The sequence below is a fragment of the Microcaecilia unicolor genome, chromosome 2 (assembly GCF_901765095.1).
Source record: "Microcaecilia unicolor chromosome 2, aMicUni1.1, whole genome shotgun sequence".
In the NCBI taxonomy this organism is placed as follows: domain Eukaryota; kingdom Metazoa; phylum Chordata; class Amphibia; order Gymnophiona; family Siphonopidae; genus Microcaecilia; species Microcaecilia unicolor.
Genome location: NC_044032.1, coordinates 475,455,195 through 475,477,579, shown reverse-complemented (window position 1 = coordinate 475,477,579; position 22,385 = coordinate 475,455,195). Strand labels below are relative to the sequence as shown.

The following is a 22,385-nucleotide window of genomic DNA, read 5'->3' as shown; positions in this document are numbered from 1 at the left end:
AGAATGGTCTGATGCTGGAGCTGGGAGATCAGGAGACAGACGGAGGAGGCACATGCTGGACCACAAAGGAGGTGGGGGAAGGGGCACAGGAGATACTGGACCACCTGGGCAGAAGGGACTAGGGGAAAAAACATGTCTGGGATCTGGGCATGGGGCGAGGGGACTAGCGAGAAAGAGAGGGGATGCTGAATGCATGCCACTGGATGGGGGGTGGGAGGGAGAGAAAGAAAGAAAGAAAGAAAGGGGGTGCTAGATCTGGAGAGGAAGAAAAAGGGGCAATGCTAGTATGGGGGAGAAGAAGGAAGAGAGAAAAGAGGGAGTTAGTGAGAGACTGGGTAAGTAGTGTAGTCTAAGTTGCTGGCCAGTTGATAGGAACTTTACCTGAGATATAGATTACTCTTCAGTGCTTGTGAACTATTCTATATATAAATGGCATTCTTGAATTTTTAGAACTACAGAAAACCATTTACACCTGCTGTGCAGTTAAAGCGGTATATCAAATCTAATAAACAACAATAATAAAGTGTGGGGTGAGGTTGAAGGAAACAGATGGAAAGCTGTAGGTAGCTGTAAGTAAAAAGAGGAAGACTTGAGGAATGAGATCAGGATTGTGAAATAGAATGGAAGAGATCAATGTTAGAGATGGACGTGGGAAGTAAGTGTTAGACTGGAGAGAAATGACCAATGAACAGGAGACCCTGAAAAGAAGAATTAGAAGACAACACAATTCAGCCATTTCCTAGGTATGGTTCTTGCTGTTTGAGTTTTGGAAATTAGTACTGTAATTGTAGATTTTCTGTAGGTACCAAGTGATTTTTTTTTCTTGTAGAGGTTTATATTATTTCACAATATACCTGGTACTGAAAGGGTTTATGTTTCTGTTACTAAGATGACACTAGAATCAAACTTTTTTTTTGTATTGTAAGTTTTATGGGACAATTAAAGCATGCTGATGCCCTTGAGAGTTTCTGACATCATAAGTACATAAGTACATAAGTAGTGCCATACTGGGAAAGACCAAAGGTCCATCTAGCCCAGCATCCTGTCACCGACAGTGGCCAATCCAGGTCAAGGGCACCTGGCACGCTCCCCAAACGTAAAAACATTCCAGACAAGTTATACCTAAAAATGAGGAATTTTTCCAGTCCATTTAATAGCGGTCTATGGACTTGTCCTTTAGGAATCTATCTAACCCCTTTTAAACTCCGTCAAGCTAACCGCCCGTACCACGTTCTCCGGCAATGAATTCCAGAGTCTAATTACACGTTGGGTGAAGAAAAATTTTCTCCGATTCGTTTTAAATTTACCACACTGTAGCTTCAACTCATGCCCTCTAGTCCTAGTATTTTTGGATAGCGTGAACAGTCGCTTCACATCCACCCGATCCATTCCACTCATTATTTTATACACTTCTATCATATCTCTACTCGAGCACTCTAAAAAACATTCTACCCACATATAAGGCAATTTTCATCAGAGTCACTCTGCCTTAGAGGCCAACTGAATTTTGGTTTTGGTTAGGACACCAAAACCGGCCCCAAATCCTCTCTCTGCCTAGTTTCGGCTGAAAGGTTATTTTAATTTTCAGTCATGTTTTCGGTTTTGGAGGAAATGATGTGTTTTCAGGGGAAGCCGACAATTTTTGCTTTGCCCCAATTGTCTCCCTTCTTTCCCCTGAACAGGAGTTGTCCCTCCTCTGACCCCCCCCCCCCCCATAGGCCCCCTTGGATCTGGTGGTCTAGAGGTGAAACTGGGCAGGAGTGATCCCCAGTTACTCCTACTCATTTCAGCTCTGCTCTCAAAATGGCTGCAGTGACTGGGACATCGCTCCTACCCTAACTACACCATTAGACCATCAGGGATTGTGGCGTAGTCCTAGGGGAGGCTATTCTTTGTACTCTTTTTTTTGTTGTTGTACTGTGATTGCAAGTAATGCAGTTATGATCTCGCACAATAGTTTATATAGTAAACAGAGTGCTCCAAATAAATGCTGTTGATACAAAATTTTAGCAGGGATTTAAGTCTGTAAATGTAGGATGATAAGCTCCTTAGGAATTAGCCTCTCTGTGGAGTTATGACATCAGCTGTCACAGAGTGTGGTGCACCATGGCTTTTAGTTTCAGTTTTCATTAGCTGCAGTCCATGTGTGTGGAGGCTATTTTGCTTGGACATAAGGTGCAAGCTTTGACAATCCCCAGTGGTCTTCACTGGTTCACATTCACACAACCAAACTGCAGTTTTCGGTTTTGATCGAAACTAGGTGATGAATTTCAGCTGCAGTTTTTCAGTTGACTTGACTCCCTATTCTGCCTCCCCTCCCCCCCCCCCCCCCCACCACACACCCTTCCCTGAACAAATTCCTCCTTATGTCCATGCTTTGGGCTAGGTTAATGAGGTCTGGAATCTGACAGGAAATGTTTACCCCCTTTGATTTTTTTGTCCACCTACTGAATGTGTCCTCTACCCCCTAACCAGTATTTAAATGTCTGAGGAAGGACTCAGGGACTGAAGTAGGATGAAAGAGTGGAGACTTAGGAATTAGGTGGCAGGATAGCGGGGACTAAGAAACTGAGCATGGAATAGGGAGAACAATGGGGACTAGGTGAGGGTATGAATAGGGCTGCAAGACTGAATGGGGAAAAATGAGGAGGAACAATGGTTTGAAGATTTGGAGGGAATGGCAGGGAGTTGAATAGGACAGATAAAGACAAAGGACTTATCTTTTAAAGAGGTGAGAAAGGATAGAAATGAGGGAGGTAAAAGTGGGGCAGTTGGAGATTGGAAGGTCATAAGACATGAAAGGAACTGCAGATAAGGAAGGACTGGAAGACACGAAAGAAGCTGAGGCTGGTAAAGTAATAAATACAGAGGGGGTGGAACTGGACTGGAAAGTGGATGAAAGGTGAAGGGGACAGAAAGATAGGGAAGGAATCAGAGAGGTGGGGAATGGGAGGACTAATGTAACACCAATTTGTATTCTTCTCACTCTGGAATGGCGAATGCCATAACGGAGCATTGTAAGCCACATTGAGCCTGCAAATAGGTGGGAAAATGTGGGATACAAATGCAACAAATAAATAAATAAACAAACAAACAAACAAGAGTAGGTAATGGAAAACTGGTAAGTAGGTGAACAGGGAAAAAGAAGAAAACTGCAGACTGTAGGGGGAACAAAGAGGAATGGAAAAAAAGATGAAACAAAAGGATCAACATCAGAAAGAGGAATGGGGAGGAAGAAAAGCAGGGGAAAAAATGGAAATGAGATCCTGGAAAGGAGTTAGGAGAAAATCAGCAAGAGCAAATGGTAGAGAGAGGCCAGGACTACCCCAACAGGAAAAATAAAACGAGCAGATAATACAGGTTCCTTCTAGTGTGAGGCCTTTCTTGCGGTAAAAATCTCCGGGTATCTGCATGGTTCATACCACAAGAACAGCTCCAAGATGAAGGCACAAAACAGAAGTTGGCTCACGGCACCACAATCCCTCGAGCCAGCTCAGCAACTGGCTCACTGTTGTCCACATTTTAGTCATGTCTTCCACTACTACAACTACTACTACTTAACATTTCTAGAGCGCTACTAGGGTTACGCAGCGCTGTACTGTTTAACAAAGAAGGACAGTCCCTGCTCAAAGGAGCTTACATTCTAAAGGACGAAATGTCAAGTTGGGGCAGTCTAGATTTCTTGAATAGAGTTAAAGTGGTTAGGTGCCGAAGGCGACATTGCAGAGGTGGGCTTTGAGTAAGGATTTGAAGATGGGCAGGGAGGGGGCCTGGTGTATGGGGTCAGGGAGTTTAATCCAAGCATGGGGTGAGGCGAGGCAGAAAGGGCGGAGCCTGGAGTTGGCGGTGGTGGAGAAGGGTACTGAAAGGAGGGATTTGTCTTGAGATTGGAGGTTACGGGTAGGAACGCAAGGGGAGATGAGGGTAGAGAGGTAAGGAGGGGCTTCAGATCGAGTGCATTTGTAGGTTAGTAGGAGAAGCTTGAACTGTATGCGGTACCTGATCGGAAGCTAGTGAAGTGACTTGAGGAGAGGGGTGATATGAGTATATCGGTCCAGGCGGAAGATAAGACGTGCAGCAGAGTTCTGAACGGACTGAAGGGGGGATAGATGGCTAAGTGGGAGGCCAGTGAGGAGTAGGTTGCAGTAGTCAAGGCGAGAGGTAATGAGAGAGTGGATGAGAGTTCGGGTGGTGTGCTCAGAGAGGAAAGGGCGAATTTTGCTAATGTTATAGAGGAAGAAGCGACAGGTCTTGGCTATCTGCTGGATATGCGCAGAGAAGGAGAGGGAGGAGTCAAAGATGACTCCAAGGTTGCAGGCAGATGAGATGGGGACGATGAGGGTGTTATCAACTGAGATGGAGAGTGGAGGGAGAGAAGAAGTGGGTTTGGGAGGGAAGACAATAAGCTCAGTCTTGGCCATGTTCAGTTTCAGGTGGCGGTTGGACATCCAGGCAGCAATGTCGGATAAGCAGGCCGATACTTTGGCCTGGGTTTCCGCAGTGATGTCTGGTGTGGAGAGATAAAGCTGGGTGTCGTCAGCATAAAGATGATATTGGAAACCATGAGATGAGATCAGGGAGCCCAGGGAAGAGGTGTAGATTGAGAAGAGAAGGGGTCCAAGGACAGATCCCTGAGGAACTCCAACAGAGAGCGGGATGGGGTGGAGGAAGAACTATGAGAATGTACTCTGAAGGTACGGTGGGAGAGATAAGACGAGAACCAGGAGAGATCAGAGCCCTGGAACCCAAATGAGGATAGTGGCAAGAAGTAAACTGTGATTGACAGTGTCAAAAGTGGCGGATAGGTCGAGGAGGATGGAGTGTAAATTAAAGCCTTATAATGTGAATTGTCGCAAGAGCTACTTGAAGAACATGTTGCAACAGTACCTGGACTACACAAAAAGAGACATGTGATTATGTCTTGATGGTATTTTGAAAATTGTTTCAGTGATTTGCCCCCAAATCTACCATCTATTCATGGATGCCACTATGCTAATTTGAAGTATGGTTTGTTGTTTTTGCATTTTATGTATATATGTTACCTTTTTTTATTTTTAATTCCTCACTTTCTAATAATCAAAGCTGTACTTTTCAGTGTAAAAAAGAAGAGGAACATGGAAAGTTTAATAGAATATACTGTGAAATGCACCTACATGACTCTACAAACAATCTGTGCTCATCTGGCAATTTCTCTAGAACCTCAAGAGTTCCACAGCAAATGCGTGTACTTAGTATTCTGTTTTTGCCAATTAAAAAAAAAAGGGAAGAGAAAAGCATCCACCAATGTAAAGGCTGAAAGAATGTCTTGACTTTGGGTTACATGCAGTGACAGGAGTCCAGTTTGTTCTGAGAAACTCTATCACTGTAAATAAAGTAGCTCCTCAGCAGTCTCTGGCAGGGCTGATCTCATCTACTTACAGATTTCTTCAATGGTTTATTCATATGCTAATCATCTGCCCCCCCCCCCCGTTTGTTAATAAACTCAATTATGTCATATGCCTTTTAAAATTAAGCCCCAAGTGTGCTAAGAGGCTCCCTCTCTGTAAATACTGCTGCATCGGATTGATCTGTAAACCCAAGTATGCTGGACGGCAGGGATGAAATGTGCAGGCACGTGGAGGCACTGCAGGTAAAGAAATGACATCAGCCTCCTCTCGGAGCATTACCTCATCGCCTAATCTCAGCACTGAGTCATCCATTAATAAGAGAGAGAATGTAGGTTACCAGACAATCACACATTCCTCTCCTTGTAATGAAAAGGGCTATTAGTGCAGCTTCACTGCTAGCCCAGACTAGTGAGTCGCTAATTAAGGGCAAATGGCAAGAACTGTGCTCACAAACAGGGTGCAAAGGCATAGGGAAGTAAGAGACTGGGCAGTAGCTGCTACAAGAATCTGCTGCCACACTGCTGAGAAAAAACAAACAAACACATATATAGCCAGAGGTTTGAGCAGACTCATAAAACATGATCTCGTTTTCTTGGAAAGCTTAAATACAACATAACAAATATTTTTTTCTTTGAAGCTTTCTTCTTCCAGTTTCAGCAGAGCAGTGTGAAAGATATGGAGCCCGATATTCCAAAAAAGATGAGCTCTAAAACTATGTTCCTAAAATGTGTGCCCTATTTTTAGTCAAACTTACAAAAGAACGTAAGTATTGCCACACTGGACAGACCAAAGACCCATCAAGGCTAGTATCCTGTTTCCAACAGTGGCCAATCCAGGTCACAAATACCTGGCAAGATCCAGCCTATGTTTTAAGCTGAAATTCATCTTAATTTAAGAGCTTAAAAACTTTGCTTATAAATTTAGGTCTGCCATTCATCTGCCTAGATTTATGAGCCTGGTGTTGTAAATGTATTCATTTTTATTTATTTTTAATTTCTAGACTGCTTGTACCCTAATGAGTTCAAAGTGGTTTACTTATTGGACATTGAGTAGAAAGAGTGGGCTGAACAATACCTCGGGACTTAACGAGATCAGACAGACATTGTAGAGAGATTAACATAGGAATTGTTTAAAGAGAGATGCTATTTATATGTTTTCTGAAAAGCCTACAGAGGTGTATTTTGAAAGCACTTAGACTTACAAAGTTACATAGAGGCATATTTTCAAAACACTTTGGGAGGCTAAGTTCCATAGGTTTCTATGGAACTTTGGGAGGCTAAGTGCTTTGAAAATAAGCCTCATAGTAACCTATGGAACTTTGTAAGTCTAAGTGCTTTGAAAATGAACCCTATAGTCTTTTAAATAGCCAAGGTTTAAGACCAAGACTTTCCAGACTCTGGGTGTTTGGTATGCTAATAGTTGCTCATAGATACTAATTTGTTTTATTGCTTTAGGGGAAGGCAGAGCAAAAGTGGAACAGTTATTATGTCTTCTCAACCTTTTGTTAACATTGAATTCTACATGTGTAGGCATGTAGCTTGGACATTCTCCCGTGAGGATTTTGAATAGTGTTCAGGCTAGTTTGAATCAAATCCATGCCTCCACTGGTAGCCAGTGTAGCTGTTTGTAAAGATGGGAAATGTGGTCATGTTTCTTCAGGGTATAAAAAATACAGAAGAAACCTGTCTTCGCACAAAACAACAATAATCAAAAACAGCGAAGATGACGCAAAAAAGGAAAGGAAAAGGAGAAAAAAAGAGAAAAAAAGAGAAAAAAGCAAAAACGAGAACAAAATTAAGGAATAAAAAATAGAAAAAATAGATAAGGAAAGAAAAAACTAAAAAGTGAAATGGTGGATAAAATATAAAAATCAGAAAAAAGACGACACAAGCAAAATGAAAAAGATAAAAAAATGATGCATTTATTAGGGTGATATGACTCGACACAGCTGTGTTTCGGCCCAACTGGCCTGCGTCAGGAGTCTAAATAAAACAAATTAATTTTAATTTAAACATGTAAATATACAATAATATATTTTTAAACAGTGAAGTAAAATAAACAACAAAATAAAAAATGTACTACACTCAATGGTACAGAATTTCTTATAGGACGTTTTTGTAAAAGAAGAAATCTAACTTAATACGATATAAAAATCACAAAGAGTGAACACAGAAAGTACATGTTATAAAGAAACTGATAAATGAGTACCAATGACTATACTTTAAATTTGTCTATCAATGAATTTCATATTATCAGCATGGATTTGTATCCTTAACAGAAAATTTTTATTTTAAAATTTATCTATCAATGAATTTCATATTATCAGCTTAAATTTTATCCTTAACAAAAAATTTTCTTAAAAAGAACAATTTTTGTATTTTGCATTTAAATTAACAAAATTTCTAAATATCTTACAAACCTAAACGTTCTGTACATATATATGTATTATAATGCAAATTGAGGGTCAAAATAGTATTTAAAAAAATATTATATAAAACCTTAATATAGGGTGCAAATTAAGAAAAAAGAGGATGATCTTAATCCGCTCGTTACATTATAAAAACATCGTGTCCCACCATTATTTCCACAAATGTTTTTTTAAAAACTAGAATCTCATTGAAGCGGGGAGACAACAGATATGTGACATATCATCTATAACAACGCACAACAATAAATTTAGCAAAATTGAAAATATTTTTTCTACATAGTTTCAATTTATTTTCATAGTTTACATATTGCTTTTACTGTATAGTTTACATATTGCTTTTTCTTTCGTTACACAGACTCTTTTTAAACTGTGCACACAGCCTTTTTAAAGGTAGAGTGTTACTGAATTTAAGCGTGCTTAATTGAATACTCCACAAGGACTTCCATTATCAGAGAATACATATATGGTGTAACAGGTAAAATTTAAAACTAGACATTAAGATCATCCTCTTTTTTCTTAATTTGCACCCTATATTAAGGTTTTATATAATATTTTTTTAAATACTATTTTGACCCTCAATTTGCATTATAATACATATATATGTACAGAACGTTTAGGTTTGTAAGATATTTAGAAATTTTGTTAATTTAAATGCAAAATACAAAAATTGTTCTTTTTAAGAAAATTTTTTGTTAAGGATAAAATTTAAGCTGATAATATGAAATTCATTGATAGATAAATTTTAAAATAAAAATTTTCTGTTAAGGATACAAATCCATGCTGATAATATGAAATTCATTGATAGACAAATTTAAAGTATAGTCATTGGTACTCATTTATCAGTTTCTTTATAACATGTACTTTCTGTGTTCACTCTTTGTGATTTTTATATCGTATTAAGTTAGATTTCTTCTTTTACAAAAACGTCCTATAAGAAATTCTGTACCATTGAGTGTAGTACATTTTTTATTTTGTTGTTTATTTTACTTCACTGTTTAAAAATATATTATTGTATATTTACATGTTTAAATTAAAATTAATTTGTTTTATTTAGACTCCTGACGCAGGCCAGTTGGGCCGAAACACAGCTGTGTCGAGTCATATCACCCTAATAAATGCATCATTTTTTTATCTTTTTCATTTTGCTTGTGTCGTCTTTTTTCTGATTTTTATATTTTATCCACCATTTCACTTTTTAGTTTTTTCTTTCCTTATCTATTTTTTCTATTTTTTATTCCTTAATTTTGTTCTCGTTTTTGCTTTTTTCTCTTTTTTTCTCTTTTTTTCTCCTTTTCCTTTCCTTTTTTGCGTCATCTTCGCTGTTTTTGATTATTCATGTTTCTTCAGGGAACAGATTAGACGGATTGCTGTATTTTGAAAGGATTGTAGTTTGCGTAGTTGTTTTTTTGGGGGGCTTCTAATAGTGAAAGGTATTAATGATTGTACCAGTAATCTGAATTGTACTGACTCGAATAACTTCTTTATTCGTCTTAATTTTCTCAGCACCGAGTATGAGCTTTTCACCATGTTCAAGATGTGTTGATTGAATGCTAAGCTCCTAACTTTTCCCCCTGCCCTAAATCCACCTGTTGCTACCCAGTTTTTGGGCTCCTAAATTTAGTTAAGTGAAATTTTGAGTATACACTTAGGCACTCACTCCTAAAAAGATTTTAGAATAGCCAATTTACGAGCATAAATCCTTTGACTATCAGGCCCATGGAGACTAAAGCAGCAAGGTTGAGAGATCCTGTAAAATGAAATGTGTGTGGAGGAGTGAGGGGGAGAGAAAAAGAGAGAGAGAGAGATGCCACATCATGTTACTCTGAATAAATACAAGTGTGTGACCTCTGGACCAGTCATGTTATCTTCCTATGCAACCAGACACCCCACTGGACACTAGTAAGGCTTAATTTTAGAGAATAGGATGTGGAACTATGGAACCCAGGGGAGGGGGACAGGTGTACCAAGGGCACGAGCAACAGAAACAAAACAGGGACTAGGGGGATGATGGTCAAAGCCCAGGTGCTAAAGCCCACAATGCAAATCTCTTTGCACAACAACAGTGCAGAAAACCACCTAACCAATGCTCTAAGCAAATGACATTCAAATTTTATGCATGGATAATCTGTGTTATTAAACCAAAAGTAAGTGGAGGAACATGCCTGGTGCATGTGCACAAACGTTTTGCGGTAAGCACGGCTCTTGTGCACGATAGACAAAACCAAAGTGCAAGCACACATTGGCACTGTTCTTCTGCTTCCCACAACAGGTTATTGTAACACTGTTAATTAATTTATTTATGTATTTAGATTTTGCTCACACCTTTTTCAGTAGTAGCTCAAGGTGAGTTACATTCAGGTGCACTAGGTATTTCTCTGTCCCTGGTGGGTTAGGTGACTTGCCCAAGATCACAAGGAGTAGCAGGGGGATTTGAACTGGCCACCTCTGGATGTCTACTGGTGCTCTAACCACTAGGCCACATCCTCCCTTCTCCTGTCCCCCCCCCCCCCCAACCAGCATCCCATCCCACTCCCATGGATTACCATCATTACTGTCAGGAGACTGGTTTCTTATATCCCCTAACAATAAGCCAGCAAATGAACCTAGTGAAGTCCTGACATTCAGTTAAAATACAGTCTGTTAAGGACAAAACTCCATGCTCTGGGATGTAACCCTTGGATGTAATCCATCTACACATAAAAATATTTTCCTCCTCTTAAAGGTTTGATTGGCACCTTGCAATTCTAACAGCAGTAAATTATGGAGCTGCACCCTCCACTGTCAATAAGGAGGAACAGCCTGACCCACTCTTCTGCACCTTTAAATATGAGCTTTTCAAAAACTTTGAAAGGCTCATATTTAAGCACAGAAAAACAGACACAGATGTGTGTTTTCATTTTTGCTTGGACTCAAACAAATGTTTGTTTCTCACTTTCAGCACTTAGAAGCTGCATGGGCTTCCTTCCGCTTCCAAAAGATGGCAAAACCAGAACTTTAATTTGAGAAATTGACAAGAAATCCTCTCTCCAAACCCCTCTATGCTGCCTCTGAGCTGGCGGTAAGTTTTCAGCATTATAATCCATCATTTGCTTTGGGCATTGCAGCGCTGTCATCTGAGCATTGTGAAGAATACTAACTGACCTCATTTGCATCCATTTCAATACAATTTGCGACAATCTTTAGCATACATGTTAACACTCACGCTCTAGCCCTTTGGGCATGCTGCACACAATGATGTGCACGCAAATCAAGCACTAACTGCTTCTTAGCGCTAGCATTAATTTTGAGCATCAGCCCCTAGATTAAGGAGTAAAGTAGCTGTTCTCTGTTATCCTTCAGGCTCCTCTCCTTTTCTCTGCGGGCTGCCTAGAAAGGAGAAGCTGGAGTGGAATGTCCTGCTGCCTCTGGACTCCTGTAATTAACCTAGCTGTTGCACTTCTGAATTAGTTTCAGTAGTAAACCAAAATAAAATGAACTGCAGTAATCATGAGTGCTAAGCACTAACAACTGTACAACAGTCTGCAAAACACCTTTAAATAAGGATGGAACTGCCTTGTAAGACACAGCTTAAAATAAACAGACCTCATAACATGTGCATACTCAACTCCACCTCTAGCCAAATTCACCTCCACAGACCTTAACTCTTCCTACCAAGAGATATCTAAATCATCAATCACCGTGCTTACCCACAAGGACTGTTTTTCTAGGTCCCCAAAACACAAACACAGGGTCTTCTCCACATTCAACACTGACCCATGCGACCCATTCTTTACCAACAAGACAATGCAACTGTTCAATGATCACATCAACTAGACCCGCTAATGCAACTACAAGTTGTACATCATCCGCATATGAATAGAAAGTCACCCTAAAAAGATGGAACCAGCTCCCCTAGTAGCTTCAAATAAATATTGAATAAAAGGAACGACAATGAAAAACCCTCTTCCTCTGCCCCCCCCCCCCCCCCCCCCGGGCCAGGTATGCTCCTCCAACCACACACCCTTAAGTCCTCATTCTAAAGTTCCTCTCAACCAATAATGATTTAATCCAAGCTATAACACTTCCACCAATCCCAACCTCCTACACCCATCTACCAACAGCCTAGGCTCCACCAAATTAAGAGGCAAGAAATGTCTTTAGACTTAACAGAAGTGCAAATTTTGCCATTAAATCTAAAGATATATATATATATATAAATCCCCTGGTACTCCCTTATTAAAATGCACATAAATCTGATCTAAGGTAGCCACTAACAATGTCTGTGCCACTTCCTATTCTAAACTTCACTGCCTAACATCAAACAGTGAATAAATGGAAGTGGTGGAACTTTGTTCCAGGCCATTCCCCAGAAATTAAGCCCTGGACAACAGCTTCCCCAAAACAGGAATTCTTAACCCTTTCTTTTGTAGAGCTTAGTGCCCGGTATGGATGAGCATATGGGGGCCGATATTCAAAGCAATTTAAACAGCCAGAAATGGCTCCTGACTGTTTAAATCAATTCTTCGGCGTTAACCGAGCATATTCAGCAACTAGGGACAGAGCAAGTACCTGTATATAATAAATGTAAATCACTTTGGTTGTACCACAGAAAGATGGTATATCAAATCTATGGCCCTTTACCCCTGGGCTTTAAGCAGCTAAGATAACTGAATAACTGATATTGCATAAAACAGTCTTATCTTTATGCGGTTTATCATAGACAGGTAAGTGCTGAAAGTCACACTTATTAACCGGCTGTGTTTTAGCTGGCTGCGTATATCCGGATATTCAACGCCAGTGCCCGGACATGGCCCCAGTATTGAATATCTGGGAATAAAAGCAAACCACCGACTGCCGCCGGCTAAATAAATCGACTCCATGGCCTTTATCTGCAATCGGTTTCTATATTTCTCTGGCCACATGTACCCAATCAAGTTGAGGAGCAGCCTAGTGATTAGTGCAGTGAGCTTTGATCCTGGTGAACTGGGTTCGACTCCCACTGCAGCTCCTAGCGACTCTGGGCAAGTCACTTAGTCCTCCAATGCCCCGGGTACAAAATAAGTACCTGTATATAATATGTAAACTGCTTTGATTGTAAACACAGAAAGGAGGTATATCAAGTACCATCCTCATCCCCAAGTTTTCAGGATACTTGCACTAAGAAAGAACTGGGTGGATGTGTCTCTAAGGCTGAGCCGAGAACCACTGCCCTGAGCTAAAAAATTAAAGAAAACCTGTTCAAAAAGACTTAAGACACTGCAATATATCACAATATAATCACTCCGAAAACATACATAAAAAAAGCAAAATTTCAGCAATAAACTACAGTAAAATGGCATAAAACTACAACACAGTAACAACATCCTGCTTCTTAATTAGCTTTCCCATTATGTCAACCCTGAGGGTGTCTCTTTCAATACTGCCCCCCTGATAAGCATGATTTCCATCTCTCTGCCGACAACTCAAAGAGGCATAGGAATGCATTAGTTACATGTCCAAAAAGCGTGACCTACTACAGGCGTACAGCAAAGGGAAAAGAATCAATCATATCTATCATCTCTGATGCATCACTGTTTGGTGATATCATTCCTAAGGTATGTGAGTCAATAAATATACTGTGATAGACAACAGGAGAGCCAGTGAGATGGGGGCAATGCTGTCATGCATTCATTACAGGGGACAATAGGTCAGAAGTCTGTAGCTCTAAGACCAAGCTCCTTAAACACACAGTTTCCTATTGCAAGTCACTAAGCATGCAGTTGTTCAAAATATGACTAACAATCCAACTCCATTTTCTCACAAAAATCACAATGTATTATGACAGCAAGGCTATTAGTACAGCTAAGAACCTCTCAACAGTTTCATTGTAGACTTTGCAGGTCAGGGGTTTGTAATATCCTACAGCTCACTAGTCAAAGACAGATTTGAGCATGGAAAAAACTGTCTCTCCTAGTTTTTGTTTAGTCAATTTAATGTAAAAACTATGCTTTTTTAGCATGTGCACTGTTAAAAAATTAATAAGTATAATAATATTTTTTAATAAAATATATTTTAAGAGGCATATTTTCAAATGTTCTGTATGAAATGTATTGTTATCAATCTTCCTGCTTTCAGATGCTGAAGGAAATTCTGTTTTTGAGTTTCTATCTAATTAGGTTATGAATATCTAATCATTTTACCAAACGTTAGCCTGCTTATTATCTTGATACAGAAATTAGAGAATTCCTTCCATATTTGTCTGCATGTTTTATATATAGTCTCTCAGCATCTATAATATTTTGCACATTAATTCTTTGAAAAGACAGCAGCTTACATTTCTTATCGCAGTTCCACCACCAAAAATACTGATCATCAAATTGAAGCAAGAGCTCACAATGCAAACACGATTGGGAATACAACAGCTGGGGACAACACCAAGGAGACAAGAGAGAGCGAAAGCAAGCGAGAACAGGAGAGGAAAGGAAGGGAGGGAGGAAAATGCTTTAAACAGACAGATTCAAGGATGGCAGAAGCAGTTGGTGCTTGAAGCCTAAACAATAACAGCATCTAAACCATGTTAGATATCCAATCTAAAACTTAGTAGCTAGCTTTTTCCTTTCATATTTTCAGTCATTATAATAACGAGGACCTCCAAGTTCAAAAATGCCCTTTGGGTCTCAAATCTTTTGCAGTAATATGAAAAAAGGAAAGTCTATCCTACTGGTCATTATTCAAGTCAAACTAATTCTGCTAAATTATTCCAGCAGTAATAGATTGTATTTGAATATGATAGTATTTGCTAAATTATTTTTGATACTGGACACCACAAACTCGTTTTATCACAGCTGTGACCTGATCTCTCCTTTTTTTTTTGAAAACCATTTTCTTAAAAACGACATGGCCTAGCTGCCCTCTGAAGTTTCATTTTCTTTACGTAAATTTCCTCTCTGCAATTGCAGTTACCTTAACTGAGAGGAAGGGGACAACCAGTGGTCAGCCGCCGATGGCCATCGTTTTGTCCCCTGAGCAGCAAGTGCGGGACCGCTGCAGAACAAACTGCCCACAGATGAAAGGGTTGGCGAGTCCTTTGATTAGCGCCGGCGAAGGAGCGTCGACACTCTTGGACCTGGAAAAACAACTCCATCGCTCCCGAATTATTCAACCACCATGTCCAAAGGAGTGGAGGAGTGAGTTAGAAGCATATGCTGAAACGGAGGACGTTTACAGCAGAACCCGAATCGGCGGAATCACTCCTAAACACCTAAGAGAAATCAACTTGGAGTTTTTGGCTCCTGTGGAGGTTACATTGAATATCATCTGGAAGGCGTTTCGGGACCTAACGGTGGCAGTAAATAATTTTGTTTCAGATATAATTTTATTAGAGAGTTACATGGACAATTTAACAACCCTTTGAGAGTGAAAAATTGAAATAACAAATGATTCTACACGAGCAAGAAGTGGTTATGATTTTGAAAATGATAATAGACCAGAAACTTTGAATAATAAAATGAATATTATTATAGGTGATTAATATCGAGATTATTATTTTTCCCAGAGTTCCGGGTATGACTCCTAAAGTTTTCCTCAGAAATATTTCCTCAATTATTACTTTAAAAGGAGTGAAGCCTGTGAAAACTGGGATTACTTTAATCAGTGAGATTTGAAATAGAGACTTAAGTATATGTATTGTTAAATAACTTCTGTTTTTTTAAAAGAGAGAGAATGTAATCAGTGTATTATTTCTAACTAATATTGGACAATAAGTATGTTTTAAATGAAATGATTTGACTTTACACCGTATTGGCCTTGAAGAAGCCAACCAGATGATCAATGTGGAATAATGAATTACACGAGTAATATCTGGGGATAATCAGGTTAATACCATGTTTTTTTTTCTGTTTATTGTTTAATTGATCTCCTTGTCTTGTTTCACTCTCCCTATTTAGTGGTCTAAGGAAGAGAATAGAATTACCTGACTGAAATAATTCCTATATATTACTTTCTCTGTATTTCCAACAAGTTGTTTTATCGCTTGTAAAAATTTAAATGGCTAATAAATTACAAAATTAAAACAAACAAACAAAAAAAAAAAAAACGACATGGCCTATGGCACTTTAACTAGTAACTTTTAATGTTAGATCAGCTCCCTTAAATTCCGACTGGTGAACATGTACAAATGAAGTAGAATAACTTCACTGAGTGACTCTCTCGCCTACCCACATATGAAATATAAAGAAATCCCTAGTGGGAATGTAAGGAAAATGGTACATAATGAAGGCTCGCTCTCTCTTTTTGTCTCTATATGTTGTCAGGATTTGTCACAAGATCACAACCCTCTGGACACCCATTACAATAGCAAAGTGGTTCTCAACCTCTTTTCAGTCAGGACAAAGACAGACGATGCTCGCTTATGTGACTGCATATATGACCTTTTGGTTTGGCACAGTATGGCAGTTCTTATGAATTCTCTGTAATCACAAAAACTCTGTCTCTCCCTAACAAAGGAAGATCAGAACTAGCATAATTCTCCATGGAAGTTACCCTACAAAAAAAATAATAAATTCTGATTCTTATGTTATCTGAGAAACAGCAACATAAGATTTTTTTTTCAGGTCTTGTATTTCACAAATTGATTTAACTCAATATATATATGTAACAAACCAACCATACAACAGTAGCACTAATTCCTATGATTCAAACAGCATGAACCCTAAAGCCATGAATAGGCAGCACTACAAATATCACACGGGGCCCTAGAACACCAGCACACTTACTACTGGCAAAACAGAACAAGTGAGCCTGGTACAAAGTTCTACACAGCAACCACATGCAAACAGAATACCACATCTCAGTTACATGCAAAACAAGAGGCAGACCATCACCAACTACAGAACAAGGGATCACAAATTAGAAATAGAAATAAGAAGACAAAAAAAAAAAAAAAAAAGAATCGAGAACCCCAGGAAGTCAAACTAGGCTTGTACCACAACATGGGAGATATAAAAACAGAAATGCATTTCCTATAAAAACACCTGCAATGCACATTCCCCAAAACTAACATTTTTTAATTAATAAACTCAAAATAGAGGAAAAGGAGGTTCCAAGATGGCCGCCAGCACTTAGACACTTAGGGGACCTCACAATCTACAATACACATTATGCCGAAAAGACAAGGAAGGGCTGCAGCAGGAGCTTCCCTGCCGCCTTCCCCATTGCCTGTTGGTCCAATGGACCATTTTGTGAGGACCCCAGGACAGAGCTGTGAGATCGGGAGTGGACCCCTGATAGGCGCCGGCGTTATGGAGGAATTGTCGGCATCCTCGTGGCGGGAAGTTACACTGAGCCCTGATCAGAGAACTCCGCCCCCGCAGCCGCAGTTGACTAGCTCTCCCTCTGAAGGATCGATGGGGCCTCCGCCACGAAGCGGAGAGGAGATGCCCACAAGTGAAGCTCAAGGACAACTTGAGAGTGAGACAGGGGGACAGTTGGAGGAATATATCTAAAGCAATATTGGAAACCTCAGCGGTGCAACTTGCTAGCAACTTCACACTATTGCAAGACTTATCTGAACCCACCTCGTCATTGGTTTCCAAAAACTTATGCAATCTGAATTCACTTATTATCTTCAACTATTTAATACTCATCTTAAAATTTTATGTAGAAAAATGTCAGACGGGGGGACACAACGCTTGACAGGCATGTTTTGCCTCCATGGGTTATTTCAAGGACTGTCCCCTACAATCTGGAAGCAGTGCAAAGAAAAGCTACAAAAATGGTATGGGATTTGTGTTGCAAACTGTACAAGGAGAGACTTGCCGACCTGAACATGTATACCTTGGAGGAAAGATGAAACAGGGGTGACATGATACAGTCATTCAAATATTTGAAAGGTATTAACCTACAAACAAAACTTTTCCGGAGACGGGAAGGTGGTAGAACTAGAGGACATGAATTGTGGTTGAAGGGGGGCACACTCAGGAGTAATGTCAGGAAGTATTTTTTCAGAATACTCTCCCGTGGGAGGTGATGGAGATGAAAACGGTAATGGAATTCAAACATGCATGGGATAAACACAAAGGAATCCTATTTAGAAAGAATGGAGCCACAGAACCTTAGCGGAGATTAGGTGGCAACACCGGTAATTGGGAAGCAAAACCAGTGCTGGGCAAACTTCTATGGTCTGTGCCTTGATCGTGACTGAATAGATAAGGATGGGCTGGAGTGTAAATTTTAAGGGGCTTTGACGTTAACTTCAGAAATTTTAGTACAAGGACAGTGCTGGGCAGACTTCTATGGTCTGTGCCCTGAAAATGGCAAGGACAAATCAAACTCAGGTATGCATATAAAGTATCGCATATCATGAATAATGAGTTTATCTTGTTGGGCAGACTGGATGGACCTTACAGGTCTTTATCTGCCGTCATTTACTATGTTACTATGTAATCGACTCAAGCACCAGCTTAGCTCCAGTTTGAGGATGTTGTGTGCATAAACCTTGTTTTCTTTTGTGTCCTAAAGACTTCTGTTCCCTAAGTCATTCGTTAGTCCTTAATGGAATGGACTATCAATTTCTTATACCTGGGATTATCTAAATCCTACCTTCAACCAATTTCGCAGCTGCCCTCTGGACCGACTCCATCCTGTTTATATTCTTCAGTAGGTGCGGTCTCCAGATTTACACACATACTCTAAATGGGGCCTTACCAAAGACTTATACAAGGGCACTATCACCTCTTTGTTCCTGCTGGTCATCCCTCTCCTTATGCTCCCAAGCATCCTTCTGGCTAAGACCGTCATTTTTTCTACCTGTTTGGAAACTTTAAGGTCATCAGACACAATAACCACGAAGTCCCGCTCTTCCGTTGTACACAGAAGCACTTCACCACAAGTGCTGGACCCTGCAATTTCTTAGCATCAAATCTTAGTTGCCAAATATTAGACCATTCCTCAAGCTTCGCTAGGTCCTTCTTCATGTCATCCAAACCTTCCAGGATGTCCACCCTGTTGCAGAGTTCGGTATCATCCGCAAAAGACAAACCTTACCAGACAGCCTTTCCACAATATCACTGACAAGGATGTTAAAAAGAACCAGCCCTAGGATTGATCCGTGTGGTACTCCACTGATAACATCCCTATATTCTGAGAAAGCTCCATTACCACTACCCTCTGTCTCCTTCTATTCAACCAATTTTTAACCCCAATTTTTAATGGTTTAGTGGGAGACCTGTGAGGAGAATGTTACAGTAATCTAACCAGAAGATGACAGAAATGTGGATAAGGGTTTTGGTAGTTTGTTCATAAAGGAAGGGATCAAATTTGGTGATGTTACAGAGAAAGAAGAAACAAGTTTTAGCAGTCAGTAGGATAGGTGCAGAGAAAGAGAGAAATCAAAGATGACCCCAAGATTATAAGCTGAGGAGACAGGAAGGATGACAGTGTTATCCACTGAAATAGTGAATGGGGGGAGGGAAGAGGAGAGGTGGGTTTAGTGGGAAAGACAAGAAGCTCAACCTTGGCTATGTTCAGTTTCAGATAGTGGTGGGACATTCAGACAGCAATGCCAGACAAGCAACCTTGGACCTGGATTCCCAGTGGTAGATTTTTTTTTTGTTACATTTGTACCCCGCGCTTTCCCACTCATGGCAGGCTCAATGCGGCTTACATGGAGCAATGGAGGGTTAAGTGACTTGCCCAGAGTCACAAGGAGCTGCCTGTGCCTGAAGTGGGAATCAAACTAATTTCCTCAGCTCCCCAGGACCAAAGTCCACCACCCTAACCACTAGGCCACTCCTCCACTCCTGGGAATCATCAGTGAAAAGATGGAGGAGATCAGAGCACCAAGGGAACAAGTATATAGAGATAATAGAAGAGGTTCCAAGACAGAGCCCTGAGGTACACAGACAGATAGTATGATAGCAGTGAAGGATGATCCACCATAGCATACAGCCATACGCTAAAAGTGCAACGTGAGAGATCAGAAAGTAGACAAAGCCATGGGACCGGATGACATCCAACCCAGAATATTGAGGAAGCTCATGTTCTGATGAGTCCTCAAAGATTTGTTTAATAAATCCTTGGAAACAGGAGAGGTTCCACAGGATTGGAGAAGAGTAGATGTGATCCCTCTTCTAAATGGTAACAGAGAAGTAGGAAACTAAGGTCTGATAAGCCTCACGTCATCAAAACATGTATTTCATATAGAAAGCTGTAACCATATTCCTTAGATAAGTAGGACACCCCTAAAATGAAAAGGCAAAAGCTGAAAAAGGAAAAGTATATTACTTAGCTGGACTCGTATGGCCTATGAGGATTAAAAAAGAAAAAGTCTGACCTCAGGTTTGCTAAGGCTGGAAGACACCAGTGATCCAGATCCCACATCCAGGTCCCACTGCTTCCTGCCAAGGTTCTCTGGGTCCAGCGCTGCTATCCGCCCATCCAATGTGCTGATTATCACCAAACACCTAAACGCAAAGCAAGATATCCATGTCAAAAAACAAACTGGAGTTTTATCCATGAAGTCTGTTATGTGATGTTAAAAATGTGTGAATAATGCATAGTGCATAAAGTCTTAAAGAGCCCTTTTACTGAAGTGACCTAAGCAATTAGGGCTAGATTCTATATATCATGCCTAAAAAAATCAGCACAAAAAAAAAAAAATGTCTAGGTGTACTTTATAGAATACTCCTAAATTTCGGCATGGTTTATAGAATACACCGAGCACCTGACCACACGACTAAATTTAGTCGCAGGCAGTTGCGTCAAGTACAACTTGGTGTAAATTCCAACGACTAAATTAGGCACAGACTGGGTGTATTCTAATACAACGCACATAGATTTCAGAAACACCCATGACTCCCCCATTCCATGCCCCCTTTTCAGCTATGCGACTTAGAATTTATACATATCCATTACAGGATACACTTAAACAGTTGTGTGTGTAAATTCTAATTAATGCCAATTAGTGCCAATAATTACTTGATAATTGGCAATTATCAGCGCTGAATGGCTTAACTGAGTGTGCAAATCCAAAATACGAACAGATTTGTACGTGCATCTTAACTTGTGCTATATAGAATCTGGGGGGTTAATGTGAAAATCAGCATGCTCTTACTGTTAATACACGGCTATGCTACAAGTATCACAATGGCTTGACACCTAGGGCATAAAATGGAAAGGGCTGGGATTGCGCCTTGCAGTTAGTTAACAGGTGGTACCTTACCATTTCTTAACTGTTACCACAGCAAATACAGATGATTTCATGCCACCTCAATATACGTTGTGCCTGGCATTTAAAAATAAACACTTGCCAGAAGATCTGTATGTTGAAACTACATGTGTGTGTGTGTGTACATGCCCAGGGCAATTTTATAAGAGTCTGAGCATGTAAAATGCTGTTCCTACACACTCTAGTCCTTTATAAAATTATCAGCCTTTTAGACTAGTTTTCTTTGTTTATAATTTCTGTTGTCTCCTCACTTGCTCTATGCAGTTTTCCTTTTCTCATTGTAATGGCTATAGCTCAAAGCAGTAAATGTTGTAATCAGAAATCTACTGCATCTACAACAGATCTGGTTTTCTCTCATCTGTCTTCTTTCTGAATTCTGATTTGTGGAGGAAGGTTTGCAATAACATGCTGGTTTAGAAACATATGAAGTAATAACTTTACTTAATAAACTGCAATACAACAACAATTTTTATCAAAGCGGTTTACAATTTATATTAAAATAAGCACGGGGTGATGGGACACAAAACAAAGTGGAAATAGACAGAAAAGGAAGTCTAAAACAACAGTTATAAACTTACATCTAATACATATCAGGTAACAGTAATGGGTGCCACAAGCAATGGCAGGTTTTTACAGCACATAAAGTAATCAATCACTTTACTTACGATATTCAAAGCCAATGAGTCAGAGAAATTGAATGAAATCACTAAAAACCTGGATGATGTAATGGCACAATTTGACAAATTGAAGAGTAGCAAATCATCTGGACCACATGGTATTCATCCCAGAGTAAAAAAAGAATTTATAAATGAACTTGCAGAAATATTGCTAGTAATATGTAACTTATCTTTAAAATCAAGCATGGTACCAGAAGATTGGACAGTGGCCAATGTAATGCCAATTTTTAAAAAACGTTCCAGAGGCGATCCAGGAAATTACAGACCGGTGAGCCTGACATCGGTGCTGGGCAAAACGATAGAAACTATTATAAAGAACAAAATTACAGAGCATATTCAAAAGTATGGATTAATTAGACAAAGCCAACATGGATTCAGTGAAGGGAAATCTTGTCTCACCAATCTATTACATTTCTTTAAAAGGGTGAACAAACATGTGGATAAAGGTGAGCCAGTCAATATTGTGTATCTGGATTTTCAAGGGGCATTTGACAAAGTACCTCATGAAAGACTCCAGAGGAAAATGGCAAGTCACGGAATAGAAGATAGTGTCTTATTGTGGATTAAAAACTGGTTAAAAATTAGAAAACACAGAGTAGGGTTAAATGGTTAGTATTCTCAATGGAGAGGGATAGATAGTGGGGTTCCCTAGGGGTCTGTACTGGGACCGCTGCTTTTCAACATATTTATAAATGACCTAGAGATGGGAG

The 22,385-nt window shown here is 39.8% G+C and overlaps 1 protein-coding gene across 3 annotated transcripts in view; it reads right to left on the bottom strand.

Moving 5' to 3' along the window:
• EIF2AK3 (eukaryotic translation initiation factor 2 alpha kinase 3) overlaps nt 1–22,385 on the bottom strand; it is a 138,711-nt gene that overhangs the window by 91,005 nt on the left and 25,321 nt on the right. For all 3 annotated transcript variants that reach the window (XM_030191038.1, XM_030191039.1, XM_030191040.1), the window contains exon 2: nt 20,105–20,234. In XM_030191038.1, the coding sequence (XP_030046898.1) occupies nt 20,105–20,234 (130 nt within the window). The remainder of the gene's footprint in view (nt 1–20,104; nt 20,235–22,385) is intronic.